Genomic DNA, 21,606 nt, shown 5'->3' on the forward strand with positions numbered 1-21,606 from the left:
CTCATGCCTCAGACAGGGGTAGGGATTTCTGCCTTCAGGGTTCATTGTCCCCTTTTCGAGGTCCTATTCATGCTGCAGTCATTCAGTGGCTTTAACTCCACCAGCAGCAGCCGTGCTTTCAGACAGAGCGGGTTTGCACGTAGGTGCATCTATTATTTAAGGTTCCCACATTCCCGGCGAAGCTCAAACTAAAGGTTGGAGACCTCAGAAGACAAACTCCTGCTGTGAACGCATCAGTAACCTGCGTGCTCCAGTGCCTTGGCACATGCTGCTCATGGCTCTGGCACCAGCCGGGGATGTGCCCTTGGATGCTCTCCATCAATATCCCGACCCCAACTCCATCCCTACAGGAAATCCCAACACCCAACCTCCGAAACGCGCCCACCCTGCAGCACAGCCACCCAGGCACGTGCCATGAGGGATCCCTGTCCCGCGCAGCCACAACCTGATCAGCCACCGGCACGTGGTCGGTGCAGGAGCCCACACCGTGATCACACCGCGGTGATTCACTGCGGCCGCCCCGGCACGCGCTGCCGCCCCGGCACACACTGAAGCAAACACCACCCAGAGGAAGGTGGATCTGGCACAGCAGGAATTAGGGATCTTGTGGGGTTCATTCATTAAAGAGCACCGGGAGCGGTGGATCCAGCAGGTTCATCACCACCGCACAGCCCGGCACAACATCTGCCATCAGCCTCCCCCTGCTCCGTCCTCCCCAAGGGCAGCCACGAGACCAATGTGCTCCATCATGGGCTGCCACCTCCTCCCTATCCACACCTCCCACATCCCACCACGCTCCTAATGCTGCTGCCCCCGCTCCTCTGGAGAGAACAGCGAGCCTGTATCTGAACGCTTGTAAGAACCTGGCCACCTCTAGCGTGTGGTACCCAGCACCCACTGCCCACCTCGAGGATGCTCGTGTTCCTCCCATGTCCCGGGTCCTACCTGCAGCTCCTTGTCAGAGTACTTCTGGGGGTTTTTGCTGCCTTGGCTCTTCTTCCGAAGCTTCTTCAGCTCTGCCTGGCACTTGTCGAGCGAGTCCCCTTTGCTCCTTTGCTCTGTCTGGTATTTTTTCAGCGCAGCCTGGATGGGACAGGAGAAAGCCCTGAGCAGCTGAAGCCAAACCTCAGCCACAGCTCCTGCTGCTAAGGGTTGGCAGAAGTAAGCAGGACCCCCCCCAGCCTTTAGGAGAAGCGGGTTCCCCATGGCCCAGACAGCAAACAGGGACTTGAACAGTCTGACATGGAGGAAAAGGCTGTTCTGTGCATGGTGATGTGTGATGGTCAGAGACCATCAGCAACCAGGGGCATGAGCAATGCCTGGGCACAGCCATCCTTGGGTGGGGAGCTGGGCAGCAGGAAGGGGAGACACGGAGATGCCCAAGCCAATGCCAGGCTACACAAGTCCATGACTCACACTCAGGTACCGGGAGTCCAGCTCCACCTTCTGCTCCAGCTGCGTCAGGAGCTCGTTGTGGAAGGACTTGAGCTGCAGGCAGAAAGAAAAGACACGGTTCCTTGGGGAGGGCTGACAAACCCTGCCCGGGGAGCGCCGGGCAGGCAGGGGAGCGGGTGTCACCCAGGCAAGAAGTGAAACCCATTGTGCCTGGCTGCAGCACCAGCAGAGCCCATGGCCACGAGGAAACCCTGGCCACCCTGACTCACCATCTCCTCCAGCTGGTTCTGGATCTGCCGGTGCACCTCTGCCATCTGGAAGAGCACATCTCCTGCAAAGACAAGACGCAGGGAGGGGGGTTGAGGCACCAAGCTCTAGGGGACACCCCTGGGCTGGGGCAGATGGCACCCTGTTAGCATGGAGGGGATCGCAGATGAAGCTCCTGAAGTACCCCCAGTGCCCGTCTTTGGAGAACTGTAGGTGAGATATTCATCTGAGACACTTGGACACACACATACACCTTGTGTAGCATGAAGGGAAACACGGACAAGCAGCAGTGGGACCCCAGCACCCAGGGGTGCCCATGATCCATTGAGCCATTGGCCACCCCAGCTTTGATCACCTTTACCCAAGCCAGCCCTTAGATGTGACCAAGGAGCCAGAGACAACGATTCCAAGACAGGACCCTCCTCTCGACCTGAGTGTGCGGCTACTGAAAGGATCAACAGGGACAAGAGATGCTGCGCTAACAACAGATGGCAAGTTAACCAGCACCCTTAGAGCCGGGAGCTTTGCCTGCCGCTCCCTGGCTGTGCTCACAGCCCCAAGCCAAGCACGGAGCCCTCCCATCCCTCGCCCTGAGCAGCTGATGGGCAGCCCTGGGACTCGGTCCAGGTCACAAGGCACGGAGCTGCAAACAGAACGCTGTTGATATTTGCTCGACCTCAGGGCGCAGCCGTGCAGCCAGGGCAGAGCCGAGGGCCAGCCCCACAAGCAGCCGAGGGATCCCAGCTCTGCCTCGCCTCTTCCTTCGATTCTCCTCGTCCAGCGCGGCAGCGATGCAGGCACACCCCCAGTGCGCCCTTCCAGGGAGGAAGGGCCGGGTCCTGCCTCAGCAAAAACCCCGTGGCTGGAGCCAGGCACACGCAGGAGCCGCTGGGACTGGAGCCAGCGCTGCTGCACGACCGAAGGCACCATCCCCAGAGCACAGCAAGCTCTTGGAAGAGCCGAGCTCCGTCAGCAATAAGTGCCCTGTTGGGAAGCTCTTGCTTCCAGCATGGCAGCTTGAGGCTTCCAGCCTGCGTGGAGCTGGTTGTGAACTGAAAGCCAGGAGCTGTGTCTGAGCCGCTCCTGTCTCCGCAGCCAGTGCAAAGGAACCACTGGGACCCTCAGTCAACCCAAAACCAGACGGTGGACACTGGGCATGGTCGCTTCATCCCTGGCACACACTGGCCATGCATCATCCGAGTGTCAACACCGCCGGCTGAGCAGGAACAACCTGGCCCAATGTTTCTTTGCTCTTGTGACTGGAGCAGCTCGTACTTTGCACCGTGCATCGTGTGTCAAAACCTTCTGCAAACACTAAAATCTGATCCCTTTTTGTCCTTGGCAGGCACCAGTCCCCTCTGATGCAGTCACAGAACCAGTTGTGGCACTGGTAGGTGCTCAGCCAGCGCTGACTCTCACCATGGCCACCCTGTGCCCAGCAATGCACAAAGACACAAGGCAGAAGCTCTTCCCTGTGAGGGTGCTGAGGCGCTGGCACAGGGTACCCAGAGAAGCTGTGGCTGCCCCATCCCTGGCAGTGCTCAAGGCCAGGTTGGACACAGGGGCTTGGAGCAAGCTGCTCCAGTGGAAGGGGTCCCTGCCCGTGGCAGGGGTTGGAGCTGGAGGAGCTTTAAGCTCCCTTCAACACGAACCATTCCATGGTTCCACAAAGCAAGAGGTGACCAGGCACAGCTGCAGCTCCGCTCCCTCTCCAGGAGCCCACAGCCGCAGCCCTGCTGGGACTCCTGCAGGCGCCTCACAAGGCGCTGATGAAGCGGAGGCTGTGGTGAAGAGCTGCACACACCAAGGGGGGGGCCGGGCCAGGGGTCACCACGGCAGCACCGCCAGGAAGCTGCTCTCCGGCCGGGCTGCGACGGCTCAATGATGGGAAGTGCATGAATTCCCACTGCAAGGAGGCGGTGACGCAACGCCGGCGCTTGGCTGAGATTCCGGTTTCAAGTCTATGAAGGCAAGGGTGGCTGGCTCCTTATTGCCAAGGCTCACACCACCCCCTCTCCCCTTCCCTTCGGGCCAGAGTGGAAAGCCCAGCTGGGAAAGCCGGCGCAGAGCTGGCTGAGGGCTTCCTGAGCTCTCAACCCACCGGGGAGCAGGGACCAGGGTGCTCAGCCGTGATCTACCTATCCCCAAAGGCAGCCTCCCGCACCAGCACAGGGCTCTGCCCCCACCACATTCCTCACCCAGGGAATTGAGCTGCTCCCAGCAGCCAGGGAGGTGCGTGGTGCGTCTCTCAACAGATACTCATCTTTGTTTAGACTTTCTCCTCCATCACCACCCCCGTGGCTCTTATCACGGTGAGCACGGGGCGTTTCAGCCCCACATCAAAGCCAGCAGCGGTGCGGAGCTTTCCCCACCCAGCTCCGTGTCCCAGCCCGGGCGAGGGGATGCTGCCGTGCCCACCGCAGCCGGGGGGCTGTGCCATCACCAGCGGTGCGGTGCGGTGCGGCCCGGCCCAGCCCCGAGAGCAGCTCAAGGGGAGCACGGCGCAGGAAGGCGGCTGGATGGATGCCTGCCTGGGAGCACAGGAGCCTCTCCAGGCTGAGACAGCCCGGCTGCCTCCATAGGGATGGCCCCCGGCTCCCCGTGCTCTGCCATCACCGGGAGCCCATGCGGAGCAGCAGGATGGGAGCCGAGTCCCCCAGATCGTAGCTGCGGCGCTGTGTGAATTCACATTTAGCTCCTCCGACACCCCCATACCCCCCAGCACTGCAGAAAAGCTACAGACGTTGTTAGACATTGAGGTTTCACCCCAAAACCTCTGTGACTAACCCAGCGTGCAGCAGGGCACAAGTTAAACTGTGACTAACAGATACCACAGGAGCTGGAAGCTTAAAGCCAGCCCCAGCTCAGAGGAGGTTCTGTGGCATCACGGTGACAACAGGTGCCGTGTGGTGCTGGCAGAGCTTGATGGCAGGACCAGGACCACGGCACACACCCCAGCAGCAGCACAGTCACCCACACCATGGGCACTCTGCATCACCCACCAGTGGTATTTGTAAGTTAAACACAGTGATTACACACTGCAGCAGGGCAGAGAACAGAGCAAGGGCCTGGGTCACAGCGCACGCTGTACAGGGGGTGGGAGCCCCATACCAGCCTCACAGCCAAAATGCGCATCCTATAGGTCAAGAAACCCAAGGTTAACGTCTCACCTAAGCCCAGAGGCAAAAGCAAGGATGAGGAAGGGTGGCCACCAGAGCCAAGGTTTCACCTGCCCTTACCCAGCTCACACAGCTTCCCGCAGGCTGCCAAGCACACACAGGGAAGGAGGAGCTGCTATTTACGTCTGACTCACAGTATCGCCCTGGGAGAACTGTAGGGGCTATTGTGGGCCCTTCCCTACCACACCCAGGCACGGGCAAACAGGTTGTTCCACATCCCTCCCATCCCTATTGGCACCACGCAGGAGCCAGCTGCCCCTCCAGAAGGCAGAGCAGCAGGAACCCCTCTCACGGGGTTTTGCTTTGACTTCTCAGAGCCTCAAGATTTCCCCCCCCCCTCGATCTAGATAGCAGCTATTTTGAATAGAAACACCAAACAGTGCATCAGCAGAGGAGCCAAACTGCTCTGAGCCGGAGCATGCTGATGCTTGCACAGGGCTAAAGCAGCCCAGCCTGTCCTGCAAGGGCAGTGGAACCGGTGGCCAGGGGACCAACTCCCTGGCAAAGCCACCAGCTCCTGCTGCCACCGGCACCGGTGATGCTTACACAAGCAAAACAGCACCACAGCCTCCACGGCACTGCTCCTTGCTCCTGCGAGGTGAGGGATGCAGCACCACCAGCATCGCTCACCATCAGATCGCTTGCTTTGGACATTCAGATCCCAAGCACAGAGCATGAAACAAGGAGCCCAGGGGGGCTCAGCTCCTCCACTCTTTCACACTGTGCTGGGCTTTATTTTTAAGGGAGGCCAGGAAAGGCGATGGTGCTGTCAAGGAAGTAACCAAGCTCCAGAAAAGGAGTATTAGCTCCTTAATGAGAAAAACCAACAGACGGTAACAGGGCAAATTGTTTGAGCTCCTGCAGCTCAAGAGAGAAAAAAATTAATCTGCTTTTCAATGGCTGGTTAAATGCTGTTAGCTGAATCCTTTGATGCCGAGCAACCACTTGAACCCGGGGAGGGATGTGCCAGCACATTCCCAGGGCAGGCAGAGAAGTGAGAGCACTGGGTGCTTGGAGAAGGGCACAGGAAGACCCTGCTCCAGTCACCACTCTGACACAGGCACCCAGTGCCCTCCTCCCAGACTTTGCTGGACAGGAGAGCTCCATTGCTTTGGGTTTTTTATGGGGGGAGCAGGGGGAAGAGCACCAACCTTGTACATGTTTTAGTAAATAAAGCACTGCTTCAGGGTGAAACCTGCCCCCCCTGAGCACAGCAGAGCTCTGCTCTCAGCCCGGCAGTTACCAGTTCCCCTTTCAGCACCCAGTTTCACACCTCCCATTTTCCACCAGCAGCAAGTGGAGCCATTCACCCTGGTCACGGCTCGGGCACATCCCCACCGCTGCCTCCCCATCCTGCACAGAGCCAGGCAGCAGCTGCTCACACGTCACATCACGCGCTGCAGACCTGATCAAGCCAGATTCAAGGCAGAAGCACGCTCCTGAACGCTTCTGCAATCTCTCTTCTTCCCACCCATTAAAGCACCTCAGCCCCAGCTCACAGACACAGCACGTGCCATGGCCAAGCCCTCCGGCCATGGGGAGCAGCACTCCCATCCCAGCACCTCATCCCAAGGCGGCTCTGCCTGCACCAGCGCTGGCACTGGGGGATGATCCCCGCGTGTGCAGTGGGAAGGAGCCCAGTGTGGGGAAACAATCAGCTTCTCACGGCTGATTCGCTCCCTTCCTCTTCAGAAGGGTTTCACTCAGCACAGCCCCAGAGGATGGTGCCGATCTGCTGATACTCAGCGACTCATCAGCACTACCGTGGTGTGCTCTGCTCCCAGCCTCTGCTCCAGCCCAGCAAAGCCCGAGACATTCCTGATGTCCTTATTGAGAGACAAGGTAAAGGAAGAAGCAGGCGGCTTCCCGAGGCACCCTGACCGGGGCAGGTTCAGAGACACATCCCCAGTAATTGGCTCCCTCGGGCTGAGCAGTTGCCACTGACACCTTTAGCAGGGAGAGATGAGAGAGCTGGGCGACCTGTGGCTCCCGACAGCCACCCCTGGATGTGAACACCCCCTGTACCCGGATCGGGATGTGCGGACCAGAGAGTCCCTGATGCTATATTGGTGGCACAGGAGGACACAGAGCTCACCTTCACCAGCCTGGAGCCACCGGGCTCAGACCCATGGGAACCAATCCACCTGCACGCCAGCAGTCCCAGGAGGGGAAGCAAACACCTCCAGGGCCCAGGGCTGGCCACACAACAAGCTCTGCCCCTTCCTAAACCCTGCCAAGCTCACAGCATTGCCAATGGATGGCAGAAACCAGCCCTGGGACACACACGTGGCCCCTCCTCCCTCCCAAGAGGATGGAGCATCCTGCAGGAGCTTGTCCCGGGCACGCAGCAGGTAGGCATCCCTGGAAGATGCCACCACTGGAGCTGAAACCCAAATGTTACCCACAGCTGCTACCCGTCAGAACTCCAGCCAGGCAACATGCTCCTCACAGATGCTCCTTTCACCACCCTCCACCGTTGCTTTCCCAAGCACAGGTTGGTGAGAACAAGCCCACTGCTATGGCAGTCTGCTTGTAATCAGATATGGAGGCAGTGAGAAGGCAGCACAGGCAGCAGCACAGCAAGTCCCTTCCTGAGACAGGCAGCAGCTTTTAAGAGGCTTTTCCCTTGTGTTTGTGCACCCTCAGCAAGCCCATTCTATGCTCTACAGCAGCATCATGGACAGGACCAGGCTCTGTGCCCAGCTCCAGCCACAGACCCCCTTTCTGTGCCCTGTATGACCAGTGGTGACAGCTCTATCCTGCATCCCTCTGTGATGCTCATCAGTGGTTCCAAAGCTGCATGGAGATGGTTTAAAACCCCTTGAAGCCCAGCATCCTTCACTGACAAACAGCTCCAGGACCACAAAGGTTCCACTGGCCCCAGTTTTATTGTGCAAATCATGTGTGAGAGGAAAGCCAGGATCTACCAGAGCCTCATTACAGTCCAACAATGGTTGACTAATTACGGCACGTCCTGCCCTTTCACAGCACTGAGCTTTAGTCAGAGCAGCCTTCACTGACCCAGGGACCTCGGAGAAAACCAGCGGCTGAGCAAAACCCACCTCCAGCCCTGAAGGAGCTCCCTGCAGGTGCTGCTCAGCCCCAGCACCCCGGTGCCTCTGGCTCCGCTCACAGGCACGTGCTTCCCTGGAGGAGAAACCCCCTTCCCGTGACTTTGCCATGGCCCAGTTTGCAAGTGGGACAAAAGGAACAACGTTTGTGGGTAGCAGCCAAGGGACCCGAGCAGGAGCCAGACACCGGCCAAAGTCACCCGAGCAGTTGCACCCAGGAGGCCGGAGCTCCTTGGAAGCATCTACAAACCATCATTCCCAGATCACTGGAGCAAACCCTCACTGATCCGACACCGCGGTCATGCTCCTCACGTCAGCCTCCCCAAAGCCACTGCAGCAGCTACCCAAGAACAGCACAAGGAGCCTCCCTCAAAGAGGAACTGTGAGCACGGGGCTGTCCTCCATGTGCCAGAAACTGGCCAGCAGCCTCAGAGCAGAACAGGAATTACACAGAGAAACTGTCTCAGGGCAAGCTTCTGTGTGTGGACAAGGGGCAGCTACACCCAGCAGAGCATCCCTTTAGTTAGAAACCAAGAGCTTGAGCATCCCAAACCTCGGCAGTGGGGTTCAGACAGAGGCACGACCCCACCAGACGCCTGCACCCAAAACTCAAGCCGCAGAGCCGATTACAGCTCAGGAGCTTTATTATGGCTGGGCTTTCCATGCCCACCCGGGATTATCCCGTCTACACACGGAAAATCTGATGGAGAATTCACAAAATGTGAAGCTCTGAGCAGGGAGCGGAGCCTGGAGCCAGGGTCAGCGCTTTCAGCACGACAAACGTGCAGCACACGCACCAGAGCAGTATGGTTTTAAAGAGGCCAGCACGAAGCAGAACAAGCCACCCTGGGTCGCCGTGCTGGAGAGCTGGCACGGCAGCACCCAGCCCGGGATGGGCAGCTCTCCAGCACCCAGCCCAAGAGCAATCCTTTGCAGTCACAAGTGCTATTGGAGAGATGATGGCAGGAAAGCACGGCTGGGCTGGAGCACCCGGAGAGCCACAGCAGCTCTTGGGAAGCCTCAAACCCCCCTGGAGCTCCTGGTCCTTGGCTGTCCTGGGTCACCCAGGGCGTGCAGAGCCCCCATGGCCACCCCAGCACAGGCAGCATCACTGCAGCACAGCGAGGGAAAAGATGTGGCTGCTTAACCCCATTTCTGACGTGCGATCTGCAGCGTTTTTAATGCTCTTTTGACACCTCCTGCCCCAGAAATGACATCAGAAAAGCACCCCCATTCACAAAAGAAAGGGTTATGGAGGGAAACTTAACATCTCAGATTCTTTTCCATGGAGGCTGGAAACAGACCTTATCTGTGGTCCCAACCAGAGCATCCCAGAGCCCTGCCTGCAGCCTTGGAGCAGCTTTCCCTGTCACAGAGGAAACCACCATCACAGGGAGAGAAGAGCGAGGGCACAGCATTAATGCAAATGGCAACCAAGAGCATCCCTGTTTGCTGCTGCCTCTCGCGGGGGATGAAATAACCCAGACCTCAGCGCTCCTTTCCGGCGCTATCAGCAACCCCAGCGCAGGCACCGATAAGGTAAAGGTGTTCCCAGGAAGAGCCGTACCTTTGGGAGCAAAGCTCTGACCTCAGCCGTTTCTCAGCCCCTGTTTACCCAGCACGGGAGGGGGCTGGTCCCTGGTTATCAGCTCCATGAAACCACAGCCAGGAATTTTATCTCCACTTTCTTCTGCACGGAGCAGCTGCCACAGTAAATACCAGCAGGGTCAACAAAGCGGGGAGCAGCGCTCAGCACGGCTCTGAGCTGAGCCAGAGCTGCCAGGATCCCCCTTTGGATGTGCTCACACAGGGGTGGAAACACTGAAAGCAACCCCAGAATACCCAAGCCACACAACAAATGCATCTCCGGAGACTGAGGGGGGACACTAAGGATGGCTGCTGCCAAACCACCATCCTCAGGTGAAGAACCAGCACCACCAGAACGCACCAAAGCCAGGTTTGAAGTGAGAGCAAAGCTCTGCAGGGGAGGCAGGTTTGGGGTCTCCATGCTCCTCCCTGGCTGAGCCACCTCTGACAAGGTTTTCCAAGGTTTCACTTCCAGAAGGACAGAGCTGCTGCCCCTTTCCACCCCAAAGAGGTGGATGAGAAGCCCATAGTAAGGTCTGCACAGCCCTTACAATCTCGGTCTCTGCCTGCATTGCACACAAGGCTCTTGTTTTATTTATTAAACAGAAGCAGATTGCCATAGGCAGCTCTAATCCAAGCGCTAGAATCGGTTTCCATAGACACTTACTGCTTCCCTATCACAACCCAGGCGCAGGCAGCGAGCTGTGGCTGGGGTAAGCAGTGCCTGACACTGAGCACAGCACAGGGGAACCGAACCCTGGCTCCTGCAAGGGGCTGCTCACGGACTGCTCCATCAGAGTCATTTCGGTTCCACCTCTGCTGTTGACTGCCTCAGAGAGCTCACCACGAGCAGTTTGCCACCTCCTAGGACAGCAACCAAGGGAGCCAGACCTGCAGGAGGGACTGGGAGGAGGAGCTGACCTGGGACTGCAAAGGCAACGAGACCAAAACCCATCTCAGCCCCACAGAGCCTTAGAAAACATTGCAGCATCCCTGGGAGGAGCTGGGAGAGGAGCCACCTCGATCCATGTCTACACAGCAGAACAGCAGCGAGGGGGAGAACACAGGAGACATGTCTGAGCAACGGGAAGACTGGAAAAGCATCCCCCAAAGGACTTCCCAGAGGAGGAAAGGGAAAGGAGGCACCGAGCATCGCAGCTCGTGATGCCTGTCGCAACTGGGATCGACTGGGCAAAGACCAGGAGGAACACTGACCAGGACACCGACCTGCCCCGTGTCCCCTCTGTCACCCCCAGGGGGAAATGGGCTGCCTCAGCCCCACAGCAGGAGCTGGCGCTTTCCTCCCCCTTGCAAAGCAAGACAAACGCCAGCAAAGCCGCTCTCTGCAAACGCTTCCTCTTTGCAAACACCACAAGCTGACAGTGCCCCAAAATCCTGCACTAAGAATAGCAGGCTTTTTTTGTTTTAAGCTACATTAAATAGAGACGCTTTTACCATTCACATGAGGCACGATCAGCTCCGCACTGAGCTCGCTATCCCCTTCAACAGCAAAAAATCTGGTTCCATCCCTGTGCTCGGAGCCTGCTCCGGGTTGTGGCTCCGTTTAGCAGCAAATTGGTGACTTACCCAGCTCTTTAGATCCTTGGCTTTCACTGGCCAACTCTCCCATCTTAACCAGAGCATCAAAGTATCCTTTCGCTGCATATGTCATACCTAAAAGCACCAAAAAAATGCAGGTTATATTCTCCTTAATGGCTATTACAGCTTCTGTGACACCAACTAGATGCTAGACACTAAACCAGACATTACTTCAAAGGGCTTAACCCCACAGGGAGGGACTACATCACAAGAGAAATGAGGGGAGAAAGAAGAAAGCTGGAGCAGCAAGTTTACAGGGCTCTTTTGGGGGGGGAAGGTAGGTGCAGGCTCTAGGTGGTTTTCATTCCAGTGTAACCATCAGCCTGCTGAATGCTGCTCAGAAAAAAATCACTGTGGAATAATTGAATATCACAGACTTTTCATTATAGTTCAGGCTTGTTTGTTGACATTCCAGCTCCACTCTCCACTTTAATCAGATAAGCAGGGGGTTTCCTGTAATCACCAGAACATGCTGTACAGCTTGAGCTCAATGCCGTCAAATGAGGTGCTGAAGCCTCTTCCAGTGTGATTTACCCATTAAGATGCTTCCTTCAGATGCCCCCACAAGCTCGGAGATCCAAAGTAATGGATGACCAAAGACATCTTCAGAAATTACAGGAAGATCTTGAGCTTCAAAGCGCACTCCCAGCGAGGATGTGAGGGGAACAGCAAACAAGGGATGGCTCTGGTTACCCACAACGTGCTGCAGCTACAGCCTGCCCGAGCTCGGCTGGGATAACGCAGCTCTCTGTAGATGGACCCCACCACCCGGCTCATTAAAAGCTGCATTATCAGTGCAGCATTTCAGAAGGACACACAGAAACCATGGTCCCGAGTGCAACTTCCCCCTCTTCAGCCCCTGGCTGCAGACCCAGCAGGCAGGAGCACACCCAAACCAGACCTGCTTCGTCAGCATCACTAACAGAGCTGGGCAATGCTGCTGCTGCTGCTGCTGCAAGGGTGCATGAAGTGCCCCATCCCTGGGGATCAGAGTCCACAGCCCCTGAGCACTGGACCGGGGTGGACGGGCACTTCCCACGTTACGGCCAGTTGATCCATTAAAACCTAATTAAAACCAATGCTGGGAACTGGCAAGAAAGCAGCGTGCAGGGGAGTGCCTGGAACCTGGGACCAGCAGGAGGGCTGCTTCTGAAGAGGATTCTGACCGTAACATCCAGGAACCTCATTTGACTTGTGGGAATCAAAACCTGCTCCAGGCGCAGGGCAGGAAGGCACCGATCCTTCCCAAAGCTCATATTGCAAACATGAGACATCAAAATATTTCTTTCCACTGGCTCCAGATGATGACAGCCTCTTCCCTAAGGGGCGTTTGCACTGAGCCAATTAAAACTAAAATCCAGGATACAAGAGCAGTGCAGCTCCGGGATGAGCAGAGCATCCCCAAAAGCAAACAGCTGCCCCTGCGTCAAACAAAACCTGCTTTAAACCTCCCTAAAACCAAGCTGAGGAGGGCCCAGGCACTATACCAAGTCATTTTAAGGCAAATGAGTCCAATTTTGGTTTTCTTCAATTTGTATTTTACTCCTGAGCATTTCAATCTACACCTCCGCAGTGACTCCCAATAGGACCCTGTATTCCTAATCAAGAGATGCCACCAATACTCTTAGGCTTTTCTCCCTTCTTTTCCAATGCATTTGCCTGGGCAATTTGAACATTCCAATAACACATCTTTAAACAGAACTTAAAATCTTAATTCCAAGTATTTAAAGTAACATTTAAAGATAATCTGGTTGGAGATGTATTTGTTACCCAGTCATCACTCAACATTTTATCACTTGAATCCCTTCCACATCCGTGGCACCACAGCACATTCATGTCCTGCACATCCTAACAATGTGAGCTTTGTATTGAGGACCAAGAACCATCTCCCCAGCTTCCTCCTCTCCCTCCTGCTGAGAACAAAGAACATCCCAAGGGAGTTTTGCAGCTTTCCTCCCTTCCAGCCTCGCAGCCCCCAGCATTCCAGCAATAAACACAGCAGCAGCACAGTTTCACTTACTTGCTAAGGCTTTTTCATAGGTCTTCCCCATAGAAATGAAATTCCTGAGGCTGGGATTGAACTGCTCCATAATCGTCTAAAGGAAAAAGAAGAACACTGTGAGGGGTTACGGAGACGACCAGGAGGCAGTCAGAGCAGCTGCCCTGGGGCTGCCACACCGACCTCCATGCTCAGAAATGCAAACCCAGCAGGAAACCCTCCCAGAGCCCTTGCAGCAACTCAACTCAACCCAAGGTTATTGATGTCGGCAAGAGGATGCTGGTTCACACCAAGAAGCCTTCATACACCCATGTCCTGCAAATAATCCCAGACTGGTTTGGGTTGGAAGGGACCTTCAAGCTCATCCCGTTCCAACCCCTGCTATGGGCAGGGACAGCTTGCACTAGAGCAGCTTGCTCAGAGCCTCATCCAACCTGATGTTGTACAAAATAATGCACAAAAGCAAGGGACCTAGAGGCTGGAAGGGCAAATTTTCTTCTCATTCAGGGTAAATCAGAAGCATGGGCTCAGGGCAGGGCAGAAGTGGCCTGAAGCTAAAGCAAACACGATGGTAAGAGCTGCTGAGCACAGCCAGGACATCAGCTGAACACAATGACCCGTGCTGCTGCTTCGAGCCATGCCCTTTGCGAGGGTGACTGGAGGCATCTTCACCTCTCACCAAGGGCAAACACTCCACAATGCTCTTCCCCCCACCGCAGCTCCAGAAGGTGCCATTGGCACTGTCAGGATGCAGCAGTCAGGGAAGATGCCCCAAGTATCCTCCCTTCATCCCACAGCTCGATGGAGGAAGGCCAAGGCTGTGTTTTGAAGGGTGGTGGCTCTGCAGTGCCTCAGCACAAGATGCCTTTTGCAGGTGCTTCACTGTAAGAGACAAATGAGTGCCCCAAACCAGCAAAGTATGGTTATTGTTATATTTGCCACATCTGGTCAGTGGCTGGTTGAGGCAGCAGGCACCAGCACTCAGACCAACCATGCCATCGACCCGAGTTCTGCAGATGATGAATGGTGATGTCCTGCTCCTGGAATGGCCTTGGGGAGCAGCAGCAGCTTGGTGTATTGTGGACAAGCAGAAGGGGCTGAAATAACCACCAAGGAGCTGAACCGGGAACAAAGCCACCACCATCCCCACCGAGCTGGTGCCAGCCACGGCTGAAGCCACATGCAAGGAATTACACCTCGGTCTCAAAGCCCTTGGTGTCACTTTCCACCTGCAGATAAAGGCATAAAGGAGGGTGTTGGTGCACACCAGCAGCAGTCTGACAGCTTCTCCTCCCTCGCTTTAAGGTCCTTATGGAAACACGAGGGGGAAGGAATAATCGGCTCACGAAGAAGAACGGCTCTTTGTGCGCTTGGCAGGGCAGCTCCGGACCCTCCCCGGCCAGAGCCATTCAATCCCCGGCACCGATAGCATCTCTCAAAGCAGACACCGGTTCCCAGGCGAGCTCTGGGACAGACAACAAAAATCTCCATTCTATTGCTGAGAACCCAACCTCCGGACCAAGCCTGGCTGCAGCAGAGCAGCCCCGCTCCCTGCCCCACCACGGGGACAGCCCCTTGCCCAGGGTACCACCAGGCAACAAAGTTTGATGCCTAAATCTCCCCACACACCCAAGCAGGGATGCACCAGCACTCCCCTTGGGAAGCAAGGCCTTGGCACCCCCCCACGCCACGCTGCTGGCAGCATCCCATCTCGGGAAGGGGAGGGAAGACGAGAGACAGACACTTACAGCAAATAAGCTGATTAAGCATCTGTCACTTCTTCTGAAGCCGGCCAAACACTATAAAGCTCATTTTCTGCCTGAGGCATTTTTATCCCGAGTTCCTGCTGCCTGGCCTTTGCAGGCTGTGACAGTTTAATTTTCCTGCCGTGGGTGCATGTGTGCAAGGCTCAGGCAGCGCCTTCCCCGCCTCAAACCAGCCATTTTCTCGTTTCTACGAGCAGGAACGTGTGTAGAGCACAGCTCAGGGACCAGCGCCGAGCTGGGGAGCATCACCAGGGTTTGTTAGCAGGAGAAATGCTTTCAATCCTCTGGGCTGCAAGCCACCATCCCGCAGCCCTTGGGGCTTTCAGGTCCATCCCACAGCACCATACGCAGCCCTGCACAGGGCCAAAGATGGTTGCAGGGATGTGACAGGAAAGCATGAGGCTAATGAGAAGCTTCGCTGCTAATTGGGACTGCAGGTCAAGCAACACGGCGCATGTGGAAGCTGCTTTGGGGCAGCACAGAGCCGCTCAGTGAACACGCTCAGCTCAGGAGGAGAAAATGAACCTGTAGCAAGAAGCCACGTAGCGAGCTGCCTGCCCTCACTGTAGAAGCCAATTGCACAGGAGTTAATTAACACTGATGAGGATTGCTCCATCCTTCCCAGGTCAGCTTTAACCCCGGTCAAAAGTCTGCCCATGTTATTCCGCAGAGCGGCGGGAGGGATGGGATCGCTGCCCGTGGTGGGGACATGGACACATCCCCAGTGCCCATGGTGGGGATGGGGACGGGGACGTGGACGTGGACATGTCCGTGGTACCCACGGCAGGGACAGGACACGGACGCATCCCCTCCACCAGCAGAGCCATGGCTCCAGCCTGCACCACGCTCGAGCTGAGCCTCAGCACTGGGAGGCTGGGTAACGTTTATGCGGAAGGAATATTGGCAGGATTTCTGTGGGGAAGTGATTCTTAAGCAGTTTGCTGGGTTAAGTGCAGTAAGTGTTTATGTATCTGTATGTACACATGTAGATATCAAGTCATTTCTGCAGCAGTGCTGATATAAACACATCTCCCCGAAGCATGAAGCTTAGTGAATAAATGATGGGGTAGGAGCTGCAGCCGAAGCTTCGTCCGCAGAGCAGGAACCCCGAGGAGCATCACTGGAATGGAGTCAGGGAAAAACCCTTCCAAACTCAGAGCATCCTCCTCAAACTGGAGGCAACCAAAGCACCACTTGGCTGCAGCAGCTGCCAGCACCGCTCAGGGCAGGACCCTGCTCCCCCCCAACCAACAACAGCCCTTTTAATCACAGAATGGGAACGGTGTGGGCAGGGACATGTTCCACTAGAGCAGGCTGCTCCAAGCGCCATCCAACCTGCCTTAAAGCAACAAATAAAGAGAAAAAGGCCCCAGAAGGGGTCCTGCAGCTGGGCTGAGGCAGGGGGAGGTGACTCACTGCTGCCCAAACACCACGGACTAAACCTGAAGAGGAAGTTTGCTGAAAGCGAACGTTTTGAAGACATTGTCTGGGGCCTCCAACGCAGCCAGCGCTGCAGGACGAGGGCACTGCAAAGGGCTCTTCACTGCAGAGACAAAAATAGAGCTTTTCAAGCCTTCTTCTCACTCCCAGGGTGGGAAGGGAAGGTGACTCCAGACCTGACGCACCTCCACATCCCCTCCAGGGGGGAGGCTGAAAAGCCACCAGCTGCTAAGGAGAACTAGTGAAAACCAACCATCCTCATGTCCGGAACACGCTTCACAAGCATCGCTTCACCCACAGCAAAGCGCCATGGCTGCTCCTGCCATGCTGCCGTCGCACGGCCACGCATGCCCCATGGGCAGGGCAGTGCAGCACAGCTCCCCATAAGCCAGGGAGGTGAGGCCAGGTTTGCAGGACACCGCAGCAAAGCTGATGTGCAGCAGAACGCGGGTACCGGCAGCAAACCTCGTCCCCACTCCGATCCCGCTCCACCGGCACCACCCACAAGTTGTTTGCCTTCCACACGCTGCCCGGGCAGAGTTTAGAAAAACAGAGGCAAAAAAAAACCCCAACCCTGGCAGCTAAAGGTTGAAAGAGCTTTTCCTTTGTTCCAGTGCACTCAGCTCCCCGGGTAACGGCACTCAGCTCCCCGGGCCTGGCACGGCTTTAGGCAGCTGCCAAAAATGAAACTAATGCAAAGCACAAGGTCCTGTTGAATTAGGGGGGAGAAGGAACAGAAAACAAGGTCCCCACCTCTCCCCTCTGAGCACACTCCAGGCTACAGCAAGGATCTAGCGGCCGCTCTGAGGCTGCAATGGGCAGCCCATGGGTAAAGTTTAAGCCACCCCGAGAACAAGCTGGGACCGGAGCTGGTTCAGGTTGTGTCAGGTTTCTGCTGCGTAGGAAAGACCCAAAGGAAGGACAGACACCTCCTTAAGGGCTTTCAGAAGTATTTAAGGGCAAGCTCTCCCCAGGTGCATCCCTGCAGCCTCCCAGGGAGCTCATAAAACCCAATACAGAGCAAACCCAACACCAGGCTCCCCTCTGCTCTGCTGGGGCAGAGGCTGTGGTCTGCTGGGTGCTGGGGCTCTGCACCATGGCTGCCAGCAATGTGCACGCTGCCCTGATTACAGCCAGGCCTCATGTCCAGCCTCTGCTCCACACGGGAACACGGCAAAGGGAGGGACAAGCAGGGACTGAGCTGAGGAGGCTCCTGGATTTGCCCAAGGGATGAACATCCCCACTTAACACCACAGCGTGGGCCGTGCCCTGGGCTCCTTTTCCAGCCATCCCAGTCCCACTGGGGATGTCCCAGACACTCAGTGAACACAAGTGATGGACTCTCAGCTAAAACCCAGCTTCAGTGTTCTCCCAATGCCAGTTTTGATGCCCCTGTGCAGCAGCAAGGTTCGGTGGCTCCTTGCAGGACTGATGCTGCACAGTGGCAGGGGTGGCCTGGGCTCAGCCTGGCACCCATGGGTGACAGCAGGATGTTATGTGACCACAAGTGCCATCAGAAGGGCAGCACTGTGGGACTCCGCACTACCCCACAGCCACGCCGCCACAGCAGCTCAGCCCTGAGGAAGGTTGGTTTCTAAACGGGCCAGCCCTGCTCTGGGAACACCTTCATTATTTCTGTATTAATATTTAATGGGCAAACGCAGCCCAGCGCTGCCTCCATCCGCTCCTCCTGCCCTCTGCTCTTAGAACGCAGCTTTAAGAGGGAGGGAGAGGAGCCGCACTGGGTGCTGGTCTCAATTGCTCACAGCACACACACGCCCCAGCTCTGCCGCCGGGAACATCCCCATCCAGCCGACATTCCCGGGTACCATAACACATAACAGCAGCGTTCCATAACCCCACCGAGCTGCTGACGGCTGCCCTGCCGCATCCCTCCCGCACCGAGCACTCCCAAAGCTCAACCCAAGCCAACAGGAATGGCTGAGCCACGTCCCCCAGCAAGGGCTCTCCCAAGGTCCTGCCCCAAAGCCAGGCAGCACAACCGGGGTCCAGCACAATCCTTACTGCAAGGGAGCTCAGGAGCAAGGGGGCTGGGGAAAACCCCCCAGGTCCCCATCGAAATGCATTCAGTTTCTATGAGCTGTTGTGCCTGAGGGTGCAGGGCTGGCCTACACCGTGCAACATGAGCAGCACAGGAGTGAAACCTTAGCCACGAGCAGGCTCAACAGAGCACCAAAGGTGAAGCACCACGAGCAGCATCGCTCATCGGCAGGAGCCAGGAGCACGGGAAGTGATCCGGGTACCTTCAGCTTTAAACCACTCCTCAACCCCCAGGTTTCAACAACCTGTAGATGCAGCACCTCCGCAGAGGTCAGAAACCACTCTCCCAAACTGAAACACCCAGAGGGATGGAGCAGCCCCTCGTCACCCCCAAAGTGCACTGAATCCAGGGCTGGCTCCAGGGGCCAGCTCCTTCCTCCTCTCACAGCAGGTCCCTCCGCTGCCAACGCACCAAACCCCACAATTTTCCTTCTGATTCACTTAAGAATCTCTCCCCTTTCCCTCTGGACTGGAGATAACAAAGCAAGAGGCTGTTATGTGGGCAATAACATTTATTACAGCTGATGTGCAGCAAATGACCGTATCAGGAATGCTGCCTGCATTTGTGCAAGACAATTAGGCCTCGAGTTTGGGGTGGTTTTAAGCAAACACCTCTTCAAAGGCAGAGCTATTCACACACCATTGCAAAACCATCTTCCACAGGAAGGAACGGCTTCAGAATGAAACAGAGGTGAGCATGGAAACGGCAATAATCTAATCTGTCGTGAGTGAGATGGATTTGTCTTCAGGGGAAGGAAGACTTGCCAGCACACACAGCATCCTGTGCAAGGGATGAGCAGAGATGGGAGCAGCCCGGCTTGGCCGCATTGCTGCCCGTCCGCCCAGCGCCCACAGCAGAACCACTACAACCGGGTCCCCGGGAGTGAATCAGCGGCAGGGAGGGTGGGATTACGTTGGCAGAAGGTGCCAGCAGCCTCCGTCTCCCTCTGCAATCACTACACATGTGTGGGCAGCTGCGTGTAGTGGCAGCATCGGCGAGGGGGAGGCTGACAGCTCCTCCACCAGCTCATTAGCACCGTCACTCCGAGGGCGAGCGCTGGTGCTGGAAAGCCATTACAATGGGCTTCCTGAGCAGAACGCCCTGGGCAAGCCTGTGCAGGAACGGGTGCCTGGCATGGGGCTGCCTCCTCCTGCTCCAGACCTCGCACGGAGGGGCTCAGCCCCCTGGAGCCCTGGCAGGACCACAGCGGTGGTGGGAAGCAAAGCGTGGGGCAGCCGCTCACCCTGTGGCTTGGGGCTGGTGGCTGTGAGGAGGCAATGGCCAAACCACCCCTTCCTCGGGGCTGTTGCCTCCTGACCACAGCGGTGGTCAGGCCAGAAAAACATGGGACAAACCCAAAAGTCCTTGGGCAATGGGGATGTAAAGCACTGAGGGTGGTTTTGGAGACCTCAAAGCTTAATGGAGCTCCAGAGAGTCACTGAGCCTCCAGCCCTCACACCCGGCTCTGGGAGGTTGTAGAAGTGCTCAAAGAACCAGGCAAACACTGGGCTTCTGCACGCACCCCCTGCCACACATCTCCAGAGGCCAAGAAAAGCATTGTTACTTGGAGACAAGGAGAAAAGGCTCCTCGTCCCCTGCAGGAAACAGTCAGGACCTCCAGCTCCCAGAGCAGATGTTGGGTTAAACCACATGGGCCTCCAGCACATCCTCACTCCCTGCACCCTGACTGCTCCCATTAAAATACTGAGAAATTAAAGTGTTCAGAGGCTGACAGGGACCTTTGGACTCCTCTGTGTCCATCTTTGACTCCTGGAGCCATGAGGCCCCGTGCACCCTCTGCTCTGCGGTCAGACCAGCCAGCACTGCCGCTTGCTCCGGCCATGGGTGCTCTGCCCCATCCCTTGGCCTGCTGCTCACACGGTGAAGGAATCTGATGGTCAGAGGCAAGAGCAAAGCCTGGCCACCATTCACCCTTCAGCCTCAGCTCCTGTGGGAAATGAGCTTCATTTAAACACTGTCCTTGTGATGGCACAAACCGCCCCGCACGCTGCTCACAGGGCTGCACCCAGGGAAATTGTGACCTGCTCCACAAACCTGTTATTAGCACAGTTCTTCGAGGACAACACACCTCAAACACTGAGTCACCAGCTGAAACCGTTCCCAGCAACTGTCCCCACACCGACCATCGCTCAGGCAGGGATGAGCTCCAGCAGCTCTCGCCCTGTGTCCTCGCAGCCACAAGGCTCCATTCAGACCCGCTCTACAGCCAGAGCACCCAAGATTTTGGGTGCCATTAGCTCTGCCTGTGGCTGCTCTGCCACACGATCCCCAAACCAAGACTTCAGAACTTTACTACCTTGGTATTGCTTGTACTAAATTCCTCCATATGATGCTTTTTTCCTGCTTAATGCTCCCAGGTAACTCCATCCCAGCACTTAAAACGCAGGAAATCATGCAAGCTTTCCAGTTTAACAAATGACATCCTGCATTACACGTTAGGCTAGAAAGGTTTTATTAGCCCCGGTCACAAGAGCCAGCGGAGCAGAAACCACTTCCCTCACAGGGAAAATTAAAGCACATATTTTGTGTTTTAATGACACTGGGGGCAAAGCAGGAAGAGAAAAGCCGAGATTTCCCAAACTCCAGCTACGGCCGGGACACGGGAAAGGCTCCGACCGCTCTGGGCTGCGCCCGGCTCCCCTGGTCAGGGGGGTTTGGGGTGCCGGTGGGATGAATTAACCGGGATAACGCCGGTCCCCCCCCCGCGGGGTCCCCTCGTCCCGGGGCCTCCCCCGCAGCCGCTCCCACCCCGACGGCGGCTGCTCCCGGCGGGGGGACGGGAAGGATGCGAGGGGAACAAGCGCGACCCCCGAGGGCGGCACGGCGGGGCCGGGCTCACCTTGTAGACATTCTCGGTGAGGCGGTGAACCTCCTCGGAGCGGGACATGCCGGGCGGGCCGGGCAGCACCATGGGCGGCGGCGGCGGCGGCGGAGCGCAGCGAGCGGCGGAGCGGGAGCGGCACCGAGCGCCGGCAGCGACGCCTTTTATCAGCTCCCGGCGGCCGCCACCGCCCCGCCCCGCCGGGAGGAGCCACCCCGAGCCGGGCCGGGCTCCGCGGTGAGGGGCGGGAGGGGGGGCACCGGGGTAGGGGAGCTCCTCTGGCCCTCCTGATGCGCCCCATCCCGCACCCCACTCCCCGTCCCGTTTGCTCTCTCTGTCCCATTCCCCATCTCCCTTTTCCTATCACTCTCTACACTGTAGTCCCCATCCCATTCCCCA

General features: G+C 56.9%; 1 protein-coding gene across 10 annotated transcripts in view; it reads right to left on the reverse strand.

The window, feature by feature from the left end:
- Positions 1 to 21,391, reverse strand: part of BAIAP2 (BAR/IMD domain containing adaptor protein 2) — a 43,080-nt gene extending 21,689 nt beyond the window's left edge. For all 10 annotated transcript variants that reach the window (XM_062624349.1, XM_062624348.1, XM_062624351.1 and 7 more), the window contains exons 1-6: positions 21,226 to 21,391; positions 13,119 to 13,194; positions 11,087 to 11,173; positions 1,665 to 1,726; positions 1,417 to 1,488; positions 946 to 1,083 (exon numbers count right to left, since the gene is read on the reverse strand). In XM_062624349.1, coding sequence (XP_062480333.1) covers positions 946 to 1,083; positions 1,417 to 1,488; positions 1,665 to 1,726; positions 11,087 to 11,173; positions 13,119 to 13,194; positions 21,226 to 21,297 — 507 coding nt within the window. In that variant the 5' untranslated portion in view covers positions 21,298 to 21,391. The remainder of the gene's footprint in view (positions 1 to 945; positions 1,084 to 1,416; positions 1,489 to 1,664; positions 1,727 to 11,086; positions 11,174 to 13,118; positions 13,195 to 21,225) is intronic.
- Positions 21,392 to 21,606: the final 215 nt, after the last annotated feature.

Source organism: Pezoporus occidentalis, unplaced genomic scaffold (genome assembly GCF_034315485.1).
Source record: "Pezoporus occidentalis ecotype Australia unplaced genomic scaffold, CSIRO_AGI_Poc_V1 ctg266, whole genome shotgun sequence".
NCBI classification, from domain to species: Eukaryota; Metazoa; Chordata; class Aves; order Psittaciformes; family Psittacidae; genus Pezoporus; species Pezoporus occidentalis.